We start from the raw sequence: 13,044 nt of genomic DNA, 5'->3' as shown, positions 1-13,044 counted from the left end.
AAGACAGAAATGTTTTTTAGCCAGATTATTTAAGTGAAATAAAACTGTCACTGAGCAAATAAGCCCCCCCCCCCCCCAGTATCTGTCAAAATCTAGCTGTTACCATCAACTAGCTTAATTAGCATAGAAACTGTTTCATATGCTTCCACTCTTTAGATAAGGTTGGGCAGTGTATGCTTTCAGTTCCATTCATACCTGAAGTCTCTTTTCAAAACACATTCTAAATTTATTCTTCTTTAATTTTATTCAACTATATTTGATTTTGAAATATTAAAATGAACCCTTTCACCTGAAGATAATTTGAATTTAGAAAATTTAGAAATTAGATTTGAGCTAAATTGACCTTGGAATTTCTCTTCCCCTTAATAAGCTAGTGTAACTGAATTTTTTGTTTTGTATATAGCAGGTCCTTGGTAACATGAATAAGATGTTCTATTTCTTAGTAATTTGTAGTGATTTTTTTCTCATAAAAATAACTTATTACCTTAAAAAAATTTAAGTATGCTTTATTTTTAATAGAATTAAATCTTATTTTAGTAGTTTCTGCAGTGCAATACAAAGTATGCATGATTTTCCAATTTTTTTTACTACTTTGTTGAATTGACTCTGATACTCTGATTTTTATCATATGAAAAATCTATCTTGAGGATATATTCCCTTTGAAACTTGTTTTTTTTTTAATTCTACTTTTCTGATAGGCAAATAGAGTAATTAGGGGGCATTTAAAAGAACATCAGACTTGGATTTACAAAGATCCGAGTTTGAGTTTTGCCTCAGACACTTAATAGTTTTGTGACCCTGGGCAGGTTACATCAACCTGTTTCCTCATCTGTAAAATGAGGCCAATAATACTTTATGTATTGTAGGGATCAAATGAGATAGAGACTACATAAAGCATTTTGCAGAAGTTAATGTATTACTAATGAAAGCTATTATTTAGGGACATCTGCCTTATCCTGTGGCAATAGTCAAAATAAGTATTTGACTCAGTAACTGCTTTCAGAAAAATTGATTTGAGAAACACAATTAATACATATAAAATGTAGCATAATGTTGGTTACCAAAAAACCAAAAAAATAAACTTATGTAAAGAAGAACTAGTTCTTAGCTTGATTTTGAAGGATGAATAGAATTTTGACAAGATGAAGGCAGACTAATGTAGCAATACAAATTGAGCAAAAGTATAAGTGTAAAAATGAACATGATCTTTAAGGGTTTAATCTTGAGATTGTAGTATTTATTAATGTTGACCAGTTACTGGAAGATATAATTGGACAGGTCAGAAGAGGCCATATTGTGGAAAAATCTAAACATCAAGATGAATCTGCATTGTGACATAATAAGGCTGCTAAAACCATTCTTTGTTAATGATTAAGGAAGTGATGGTGTGAACATATCAGTGAAAACTGTGGATTATTTTTAGCAAAATTGCTCAAGCACTGCTAGGCAGGAAGGATTATCATAGAAGACAACTAGACACAGACCATTATCCTCAGGAAAATGAATTCATTAAACCTTATCTAAGATGCCATCACTTGTAATAGGGCATCGAGAAGTAGGAATAAAGAGGAAACATCAGTAAGAGATGTTGAAGACAAGAATATTTTACAGAATTAATAAAGAGAAAAGTAATTTGCAGTTCTGAGATTTTGAGCTTGAAAGACAGTAAAAAGAATAGTACCATTACCAAAGATGTGAAAGTCAGGAAGGGAGAGTCATTTGGGGAAAACAGGTTAATTTTTTAAAAATATCTTTGAATATGGAATTAGTAGTAAGATATTACATTTGAAATAAAGGCAACTGGAGGAGAAACTTTAGGAAAAAAATGATGTATTTGAAAGTAATTTCTATAGCATTGAACATTAAAATTCTACAATGTGATCCCTGTAGCTGAGCATAGCAAAAGAAGTTTAGGGGGGAAAAAGATGAAAGTTTCGAACATTTACACATTTAAAAGGGGAAAAAAGATAGAAAAGGCAGTCATTAGAATTCTAGAGAAAAAAGAATTCCTAAAGAAAGATAAGTTTATTTGTCAGCAGGAAGGATACTGAAAGTCCAGTTGAATGAACAATGAAGAAGCCAGAGACCATGTTGAATCTAGTGGTTAAAGATAGGGCAGAAGCCTGAAGTAAGGATACCATTAACCTTATTAAGTATTGAGATGAGCAGAAGCATGTATATACCAGCAAGTAGAAAGAAGATCTTGAACCTAAATCATCTATAAAATGGGAGCAATGATTCTTATAAGATCAACAACCCTTAATTAGTGTTATGATGAAATTTGATTAGCTGTGGAAAACATTCATGATTATTGTGTATATGTTGGAGTATCAGAAAAGTAGAATTAAAAAAAACAGGCTTCAAAGGAAATATATCCTCTCTATACACACACACACACACACACACAGTAATTATTTTGTTTTGACCATGAGTTATTATAGTTTATTTGAGGTCACGAATGAAGCAGTTATGATTTTTTCTGTTTTCTTAGACCTTCAGTTATGGTTGATGACCTGAAGAATCTATTTACGGATGCTGGATGTACAGTGAAAGCCTTCAAATTTTTCCAGTAAGTTCTTTGCTCATAGGAACTTAGCAATAATTTTAGGTCTTTTCGGGGGGGGGGGGGGTATGTGTGTACACCTTATAATTTTGAATAGAAAATTAGAATTGTATTTATACCTTAAGAGATTTACATTTCCTGAAGCATATGTGTTGTCTTTCCCAGGAAAGATCGCAAAATGGCACTCATCCAGTTGGGATCTGTAGAGGAAGCAATTCAGGCACTTATTGAGCTGCATAATCATGATCTTGGAGAAAACCACCACCTCAGAGTCTCCTTCTCAAAATCAACAATTTGACTTTTCTGTGAACTTTCCTTTTAAGACTGGACCACAATTTCAGTAAAACCTTCAGACATAGACTGAAACAGCTTAAGATGAATTCTGCTTCTTTTACAAAATATTGAATTAAACTCTTGCAGAGTTTGATGTTTGAGTGTATTCATACACAGCAAAGATTCAAGGGATTACCTTTTTTCCATTGTTTTCTGTCAGTATGTGGTAAAAGGTTTATTATTATTTCTCCGTACCAGAGTTTCTCTGGAAATATTCTATAAAAATGAATATTTTTTCAATCAGGTGCCCTGTGTTAAATTCTTTTTTTCAGGGAACAGCCTTTTAGTTTTTAGTCCAAATCAAGCTTACACAACATTTCCAAATTCCTTAATGGTTTGAATTATTTAAACATCAGTACTTTAAATCACTTTGTGTAAGCAAAAATTCATATGTTTGTCTCAAGTGTGACTCCTATGCAGAGAGATTTTAATTCATGAATTAATAGCATTTCCTGATCACTATTTTGTGACACATGGTAATGAATTCAAAGGCAAATTAAAGGACTCTGATGTCTTAAAGTAAATTTATAAGCATAAATTCCAAATGAAAAACAATGAATCTTTTCTCTCATTCATTGGACTTGTCTGAATCATTCTTATGTTTTTAATTTTAATTATTATGAAAGTAAGATTTTTGGAGAAAGGCAGTGCCTAACTCTTCCTAATCAAGTTGGAATGAGATAGAACCAAGACCTGTTTATAGGATTAATTAATGCTTTTATTGAGTAGAAATCATGTTTTATCTGAATTCACAATGACATTTTTCCAATGAAATGATGTGTAGTATGCTTATGGAAAAATTAAAAGGAAAAATTGTCCTGATTAAAAACTACTTTTTTACATTTGTTTTCAGATAATAAAAAAAGTTTACAGTCTTAAGGAAAATATTCAGGTCTATCATATGGTTTGACAGATTTTTTAAAAGTTATTTTTGGTAAGGTCTTCTTTTAAAAAAAATTAAACCTCAAGGGTTTTTTGTACCACTATAATCTAATACTTAAATCAAAATTACTGTGTATTTACTTAATTTCTTATTACGTGCCTTATTATGTGCTTATAATGATACAATAGTTTAGAGTTTTATCTAAAGTATCTTGAAAATGTATTGTGGGCTTGGTAAGAGAGATTCTTTTTTTTCTTTTAATCTTAGGATTTAAAATATTTTCATTGTGATTTTAAAAATGGTTTTCAATAAGTAGTAGTCTGAATTCAAATTTTTGGTGCTTTGGTGCAGAAATGGGGTGGGAGTGGGAGGGGTTGTGGGGATTGGTAAATAACTCCATGCATACCCTGTAGGCCTCTTCAAATTTTATCTGGTAGCATTACTGCCACTTACTATAAAGCATGGTCCCAATTTATGGATCTTGTGTATACCCATCAGAATTTGTCTCAGGATTCCTTGTTTATTTTTTTTTCTCAGTACTAAAGAGAGAACTTGCATTTCTTTTGCTAATATGGCTTCATTATTAAATGCCCACATAAGGGAAGATTGGCTTGGAAAGGGGCTGGGGGGGGTGACTTCTCTGTCTTTTTTTTTTTTTTTGAATGTAAGATTGTATTTTAATAATGTTGCTTCAGTAATTATGTAATGTGACATTTGTTTCTTTTTATTAAGCAACTTTTGGTTACTAATACTTTGATGCTTCATCAGGTTTTTAAAAAGCATTTTTCAGTTTTAAGAAGTCATTTTTGTCCACCCTTTTTACCTATTTCAGGTTTAAGAATAGATATTTTAAGTCTCAGTACTTGTGATTCATCTCAGTTATTTATTCAACATGTTTCCTTGCCATAAAACCAGTCAATAACTTTAACACAGTGATGATCTTGTGAGAAAAAGCTAGATCAAATTTCTCGTAGTAGTCTGTCTAATACAATTCAGAGATTGAAAAAATTGTGATAGTCAAGCAGAAACAGGTTTTTTTTAGTAATTAATGATAAGCTGGTAGAGTATGAAGGAGCATAAAATTATCATGAAATGGACTATTTTAGCATTGCTTTAGTAGGCAGCCATAATTCATGTGATCTGGTGTGTTTTCTTGCAGTTACAGATTTTTTTTGTGTCACCTAATAAGTGTTAGAAAAGAAACTAATTTTCAGGTAATAAACTAGAACTTTGTGTGGGTTTTTTTTTTAATCCATATATTACTTAGTTAAGATGCTTAAAGAGCTTCTTTATTCCATGACATTTATGAGTTGGAATACTTTGTATTCCTTTTTTGATTAGAAAATACCATATGACTTATGAAACTTATTCTCATAAGATAGTCAAAATGGCAAAGGAATAGTGACAGAAGATGGCAGATCATAATGGAGTTGAATGTAATTATGAAGCAGGTCTTTAAATCTGAGAGAACATTTGAATCCTTATCAGGGACTTTATGTATATATGTGTGTGTGTGCGTGCGTGTGTGTGTGTGTGTATGTGTGTGTGTATATATATATATATATATATATATATATATATATTCATACATACGCTATTCTGATATTGTATATACATATGCACATAACATTTTAATTTATTGACAGAAAATTAATCTAAATTAAGATTTGGAAAAGACATATTCTTGTAAAAAAAGTAGGGTGTTTGAAAAAATTTGATTTGTGTCTAAAATTAGTCCAAATTATATGGATGTTATCCATTTTTGGGCTTGTTTGAATTACAGAGGTCTACAGTTTATGTGTTGGCACAGGTTTTGAAAAAATCTGGTGGTGGAAAATCAAGATCTGTGTGCTTTTATAATTTTGGCATGCATTTATTCTCTATCTTCTAAGCATTTTTTTGATTTTTGCTGTTGATCTGTAGTGTTAATTTTTGAAGTTTATGTACTTTATTTTAAAAGACTACTATATCACTTTTGGAAGTCTCTTGGTGTTTAGATGAAGTGCAGATGCGGATTTCAAAAATAGCAGTACATTTAAAATGGAACTCTTAATTATTATAAATTAGACTGAAATACATGTTCTTGATTTCTTAGGGGATTAAATTAATTCACTTGTTAAATTTAAAAAAAATACAGATCAAAAAAATTCTAATGATTATTTTCCCCTACTAATAGCTTGTTAGAGAAGAACAAAATGATCTGATAGCACCATTATGAAACTCAATAAAATGTTGGGTATTGATAACTTTTTCAAATTTACAAATGACCAAGAGACTAAAGATATGTTATTTGAAGAAATTTGGGCTTTTTCTTTTAGTTGGAGCAGCTCTCTAAGACTATAAATTGTTGAGTTATTCCCAGTCTACATTTGTTAAAGGGAATTTCCTCACTCAGAGGTCCCTGTAGCAATGAAATCATGTCAGGTTACTCCAATGCATGTCAGTAAGTATAAAAAATTTTTTTTTGCCATTTCTTTGTATAGAACTTGACTCCATTTAGAATAAGTGTCTTTTAAATGCATGAATTTTGTAATGAATTCAGGTGGAAAAATTAAATAGGCTCAATATTATTATTTCATATAACAGTTTAGCATTACCTTAAATTTAAGTAAGAATGAAAATAATCTTATAGATCGTTATTTTTCTTAGAAATGGTACTTGGAGAATAATGCTCATGAAATATTTAAAAGATCCATGATTTCATAAGGGTGAGTTTTCCCTCCAGTGATGCAGGTCATAAATGTTAAGACCTGTGCCTTAGAAGAGGAGTTGGCATTGTTTCCCTCTCTTATCCTTCCACTCCCCAACAGAAAAAGAAAAAGAAACACTTGATGACCAACCTTCTATTGAGGGGACCAATCTGACTAGATTTCAAGTGGTAGCTATACCACAGACCATAAGTGTTTCCTTGAAACCTCCTCAACTTGGTGTTTAGATCCAGAATTTTTGTTTTACTACATATCCTGCAAAATCCAAGATCACCTCGAGGTCTTGATGAGGCATTGGAATAGGATTTCAGTAGAGACTTGAAAAATGAAAATGGATATTACAATTCTATTTTCCCTTAGCATTTTAGATATCTTTTGCATATAAATGGATTAAAGGAAAACTATGTAAAGCCAGCTAAAAGACTTACCATGATTGAAATAATTATTTTACTCTGGGTGTTTCTGCTTTGACTAAATGTTTTTATTGCTTTAAAAATTGAAATTGGAAATTGAATGTCAAAGGAATCTTTTGTAGTTTTAATATAACTTTTCTGTGTTGATTCGCTCATGAGTGTCTTTACATTAGCTTCATTTTGTGTGCAATAATTATATGTGATTGGAGTCTTTGAGCCTCTCTGTATTTTAAAGATGAGAAAGAGCCATCAATGTCCTGCTTTTTACACATTATCTTGCAGACAAACTCAGAATACCTATGTCTTTTAAGAAGAGTGTGCTAGTTACTTTATAGTAACAGTTTTGCTTTTATACATTTGTTAAGTTTGTCATCTCATTATTCTCAATTTGACCAAAAGATAAAAGGGCCAAGAATATTAACTTTTCCCTAAAAGTCACACTTAAAATGTTTGCCAAACTTTACATCTCCTGAAATCCCTTCTGTGTACTGCTATCTTTAAAACCAAGATGTGAGCATATAGCTTTGCTTAAACATTTTTGTTTGCCTTTTCCTTTGTCTTGATCTGTTACCTAGAACAAAACTGCCAGACTTCAAAGTTTTACTGTTGTGCTGAAATATAATTCAGATTGCACAGAGGTTTTCCTTTAAGCAAAATTTAACTCTACTGTCTTTTAGAATATGTTTGTATTATACAAGACTCTTTGTAATTTTTTTTTCACAGCAGAAATTTCTAGCATATTAGGAGTTATGAATTGTTTGAAGAAAAAAATTGAAAATATACTATTTGATGTAGGGGTTTTTGTAGAGGGAAAAAACAAAACAAAACCAGGACCAAAGTTTATGTGCCTTCAGTAATCTTAATTGCCCTCCTCCTCCCTCCCACCCCCATCCCCCATTTCGCACTTAAGTAGAATCATTTTCCGTAAATGGTGTACTATAGTTTTTTTTTTAGGTTGGCTCACTGACTATCCATACATGAAAAGAATTGTGACTATTTAAATAAGTCTCAGTTACTCCTTTGCCTTTACCATTGTAATATTCATTGTATAGCATTATGCAGGAATCCAGGAATAATAGAGCTGCTTCAAATCTTTGTAGTGGTCATGGTATCTTTTCTAATTTGGGGCATATGGCCTTAGTGGAATAATGGCTTGGTCCATTATCTTTAGAAATACTAGTTATGATCAGAAGCTTCTTTCAGATAAGCTTAGATCAGCACTGTAAACTTTTTTTTAAAAGTTCTCGGATTTCTGCATTGTTTGTGATATTAGTGAATATTTAAATAGCTACTTTCATAGTATCATTTTAATCACATTCCACGCTTCTGTTTGTTGTTTTTGTTTTTTAACATTGTTACTCAATCCTTCAAAGATTGATCCTAGATCCATAGCAGCACAAATCATAAAGATTGTTGACCAAGCAATTTCTTGCATTGGAATGTCACCTCATTGCTCTGACCAAAGACTGATTGTTCTGGTTTTACTAAGACATTCTGTTAAACTTTCCCACTCTCTCCCAAGCTCCTTTCTGAAAGAAGACCCAATGCAAAGTGGCCTTTTCTTTGTACTTTCTATTTGGTGAATGGACCACTTAGTGAAAAATGGGAGTTTAAATGTGAACAGAATAATTTGGGTTAAAGGCAAGGGATAATGGATAATTTTCAGTACTGTATTAAAGAAAAAAATAGCACAGCTAGGAACCTCTGACATTCTATCGTGTTTTACGTGGTCTGTTCATATAATTCCCTTTTTTCAGTTTGTAAGAATGTTCATCTAACACAAGAAAATGCTGTAAATATTTGTAACAACATTTTTTTACCTGGCAAAAAAAAAGGTTTTTGGGAACAAGTTAAAGTATAAAGTGGTTTTATATAAAAACATCAATTGTCTTGTATATTTTGATAAGCAACAGTACCAGCTTTCATTTGTAAAGCAGTTTGTGGCATTGGAGGAAAAAAGGATTCCATGTCTGTTGAAATGACTTATGTTATAAATGCAAAGAGAAGATAAAATATTAAAGAAACCTATTTTCTAACTGCGTAGTGCATGGTTAATTCAAGCTTCTGTATACTACAGTATATTCCATTTCTTCTAAGTTTGTGTATTTGCTGATTATTATTACTCAATTATCTAGACTTGACTCTTTTCCTAACAACTTTAGTGTTATAGCATGCCTTTTAATAAATGTCATGACATCTGTACTCTCTTAAAATTTCCTGCGTTCTTGTCTGTTGCTTTGGGTTTCCCCCTTGTCTGAGTGTAACTCTCAATGATGTCTTTCATTTTTTCTTAATAGCTATCTAAAACTAAAGCCTTTTATATTCTTTAGAGAGTAGAGAGAGCATGAGTGATATATTTGAAATAGAATAATCCTACAAATCAAAAATATTATTTTAACTCCACAACTGTTTATGGAACAATTATCTTTATTGTAGGTGCCAGAAATTTACCAGTCTTGCTTTGCCATTTCCTATATTGTTTCTATCTTCATATTTAACCTCTGTTTAAACCTACACAACACAATCATATTCCACACAATATTAATCTCTTCAACATGTTTCATATCATTACTATATTAGAACAGATCTTAATGATTTTATAAATCTCCAATATGTAATGTTCCTGTGGAATTAACTGCCCTTATGATACTGTTTTTTGACATCTTTTTAAACCTAATTAAGAATGTTAAGTAGGTGCACTTAACTATCTTAACAAATACTCAGTCCAAGAACATTTTATATATATTTGTGAACATTAGATGCCTAATTTCAGATAGGACTACTTAAGATCATAAAAGATAGCTGCCTTTTTCCCTTTGATAATTAATCCAAGATGGAGAAAATAACAGAATTAAAGGATAGATCAAATCACTATATCCCTGAATTTGTATTGTCTCTCAGGAGAGTGAAAATTTATTGCAAGTGAGTTTTTATTGATTTCCTGACCAGCACCATCACCCTGATTTTAAGGTTTTTTAAAAGCTCAGTGTCATCTATTCCACATTGGACTGGCTTACAAGAATGCTGAGTCTTTTAATGCAAGTTTCCTCGTCCTATGGATTAAAAATCATTGCTGAATATTTTTAAGGTCATTTAATATATCCCTTCAACTAGGTGGACCTTTTTGAATTAAAAAAAAAATGGGAGTTTTCACATGACACATCTCTTGATTTCCTATGGCCAAGATAGAAGTGTTGATTCATCTGGGATTGGATACATTTGTTTAGGAGCTTGATGGAAAAGGTCTTATGAAAACTGCTAATCATAAAATAATTTAGGAAAATCAAATGTTCCTTTATGAAGGACATACTTAAATTTTCTAAAAGATTTCAGCAAGCCATTATAATTCAGAATGATTCTGAATTATAATGAATGGCTTGTTAAAATCTCTAAAAAAGATACAGCCTTTGTTTCATATTATTAATGAAACAAATTGTAATACTAGGGTTTGACCCTTAGGAAAAATATTTTTGCCCAAAACTATGAATTGTAAGTGAATGACAGAAGAAAATTGAAAAATTAAAAATTTAATATAATTGTTCCAGAGGGTACATACAAGTTCTTTACCCACAATTATGACCTTTCAGATTTCTTCTTGCATGCTTGTTTTTACTTGTCTTTCCAGCTTGTCTCTTCTGCTCTAAATTCAACATCTCAGAGATTTCTCCTTTAAGTTTTATATTCTGCTTTTATGAAATACAGGATTGGGTTACTGAGCTATAGCATTTATTTTCCTCCAACTTCCTTCTAATATAAAAATAAAATTATTTTGAACTATAACTCTTTACAAAAGCCAATGTCATTTAGTATACAGAACACAGCAGGGGTGGGGGATTGGGGGGAGGTTTGGGGTGGGAAGAAAAGGTAATAAGTTTTTGTTGTGCCAAACACTAAAGGAAGTTCCTTACAAATATCAGAACTTCAGCAACTTTGAGAACTCCAATATATAATTTCCTGTGGAATTAACTGCCCCCTTATAGTTTTTTTTTGACATCTTTTTAAACTCAATTAAGAATGTTATTCCCATTTTATAATTGAGGAAACAGGCAGTCAGATTAAGGGTCATGGCTAGGAAGCATCTGAGGCTAGTCTTGAATTTGGGTCTTTCTGATTCCAAAATCAAAGCTCTATTTACTGGACCACCCATCTGTGTTACAATAGCAAGAACCCTATTGAACTGTGTAGTGGTCAGAAAAGGGTAAGGACATTCTCCAAGATCAATTGAAGCACTCTTGAGATGTTTCATCTAGAGAAAAGATTGAGGGGAGGAGGAGATGATTGCATTACGCCTTTCTAAAGTTATTTTAAAGATTGTCATGTGGGAGATTAAATTTGGGTTTGTCTTTGATTCCAGAATAAAAAATGGGAGCAATGGATGTGAGATGCAGAGAGGCAAAGTGGAAGACTGTGTTCCCATTTGTTGGAGATGTAGGATTCCTGTTTAGATGCAGTTTGGACTAGCTGGCCTTCCAAAGTCTCAATTCTTAGATCTTTTTGTAAACCAATATGTCTCTTATCACAAAAGAAGTATTTGCCTTTCCTCTCTAAATGTGTTAGCTATAGCTGAGGAATTTAAAACTAGCAGAAGTCAGTTAAACATTAAACATCAGGTCTAAGTACATACAAGAAGGAAAAACAATTCCTGCCTCTAGGAATTTATATAATCTAATGGGGGAGCCTACATGAAAACAACTATGTACAAATGTGATCTATTATATCTCAGAAGACAGGCTAATTAACATTAAGAAGGATCAAAAAGATTTGCAGAAGGAATTTTTAGCTAAGACTTGAAGGAAGTTGGGAGACAGAATTTCAAGTTTGGGAAACATTCAATGAAAATACATGGAGTTGGGAGTCTGAAGGTCTTGTTTTAGCAATAGCAAGGAGGTTATTGTTACAAGATCAGAGTGTGAGGGGTAATAACAGGTAAGACAGGAAGAGCTAAATTTACATGGAAAAATATTACCATTTGTTTACTAGTGACAAGACCTATGGTTTTTTACAAGCTGCAAAATTCAAATTGGTTAGATTACCAGATACGGAGACAAAGAGACTCATGTTGCTGAGTTCAAATCCAGCCTCAGACATTCACTAGCTATGTGACTGGACAAATCACTTCACCCTATTTGTTTCAGTTTCCTCATCTGTAAAATGAGCTGGAGAAGAAAAAAGTAAACTCTTCTAGTTTCTTTGCCAAGAAAACTTAGATGGGTTCAGGAAGAGTCAGATGATGACTGAAAAATAAATGAAGAGAAGTATAACTTTCTCCATTTTTTTATCCCATTGTTACAATTCCAAACAGATGCTACCTTCCCTTAGTCCCAAAATGAGAGAACTTAAAAAGATAATTAAGTTTCTTAAAAAACATTTTTTCTCAGCCAAGATAGCAGAGAGAAGGCAAGCACTATCTCCGGATCTTCCCTCATAAATAATATGAAACTTTTTAACAGAAATCCAAACAACAAAACCCAGAAAGAGAAGCTAGGAGAAGAACATCTACCTCATGGTTTCTCATCCAGGATCACGGGTGAGCCCAGGTGCAGAGGGTGAATTCTGCTGGGAGCACAGGACAGGGTGAGAGCCTGAGAGTGGGACTGGCCTGATCTGCCACAGGGACGGGGGCCATCTGGAGAGCAGAGGCATTGGTGGTGGCACTGTCTGGAGCTTGCTGGAAGAGCTGGAGGGTAAATTCCAGTGTGGGAGAGTTGCCAACATTGATCCCTGGGCTCCTCTAGTCTGGAGGAACTCTGGAGTCCATACCTTCATTTCAGCTGAGGCCTTTTCCCAGAACAAACACAATCACAGCCCACCTCTGTCCCAGGCTCAGGTGTGAGTAGCAGAGTTCCCTCAGCTGTGAACAGGAAGACCTTGCCCTAGGGCAAAGCCCATCATTGTTCAAATATAAAAGTATTTAACAGCTTTAACCACCTCCTCCAGGCCAAGGGGGAGGGCCCCAAATCAAGGTCACAGACACTCCAGAAAAAGCAACCAGCTCCCCCTACCTGCTGACCCATGTAGTTACTTAACCCAGTGAGTAAAGCCTCTAGGGATCCCAAAATCAAACCTCTGTGAACCAGCCCCTCTCCAACACAAGGTCTTAGGAAAATGAAGAAAGGCCAGAAGAAAGGAGGCTCCACAGGAAAA

The 13,044-nt window shown here is 33.0% G+C and overlaps 1 protein-coding gene across 5 annotated transcripts in view; it reads left to right on the top strand.

The window, feature by feature from the left end:
• PTBP3 (polypyrimidine tract binding protein 3) overlaps positions 1-8,936 on the top strand; it is a 138,088-nt gene extending 129,152 nt beyond the window's left edge. For all 5 annotated transcript variants that reach the window (XM_074200151.1, XM_074200152.1, XM_074200150.1 and 2 more), the window contains 2 exons: positions 2,492-2,569; positions 2,729-8,936. In XM_074200151.1, coding sequence (XP_074056252.1) covers positions 2,492-2,569; positions 2,729-2,861 — 211 coding nt within the window. In that variant the 3' untranslated portion in view covers positions 2,862-8,936. The remainder of the gene's footprint in view (positions 1-2,491; positions 2,570-2,728) is intronic.
• Positions 8,937-13,044: the final 4,108 nt, after the last annotated feature.

Source organism: Macrotis lagotis, chromosome X (assembly GCF_037893015.1).
Source record: "Macrotis lagotis isolate mMagLag1 chromosome X, bilby.v1.9.chrom.fasta, whole genome shotgun sequence".
Classification (NCBI taxonomy): domain Eukaryota; kingdom Metazoa; phylum Chordata; class Mammalia; order Peramelemorphia; family Peramelidae; genus Macrotis; species Macrotis lagotis.
This window is presented reverse-complemented; position numbering and strand designations above follow the sequence as displayed.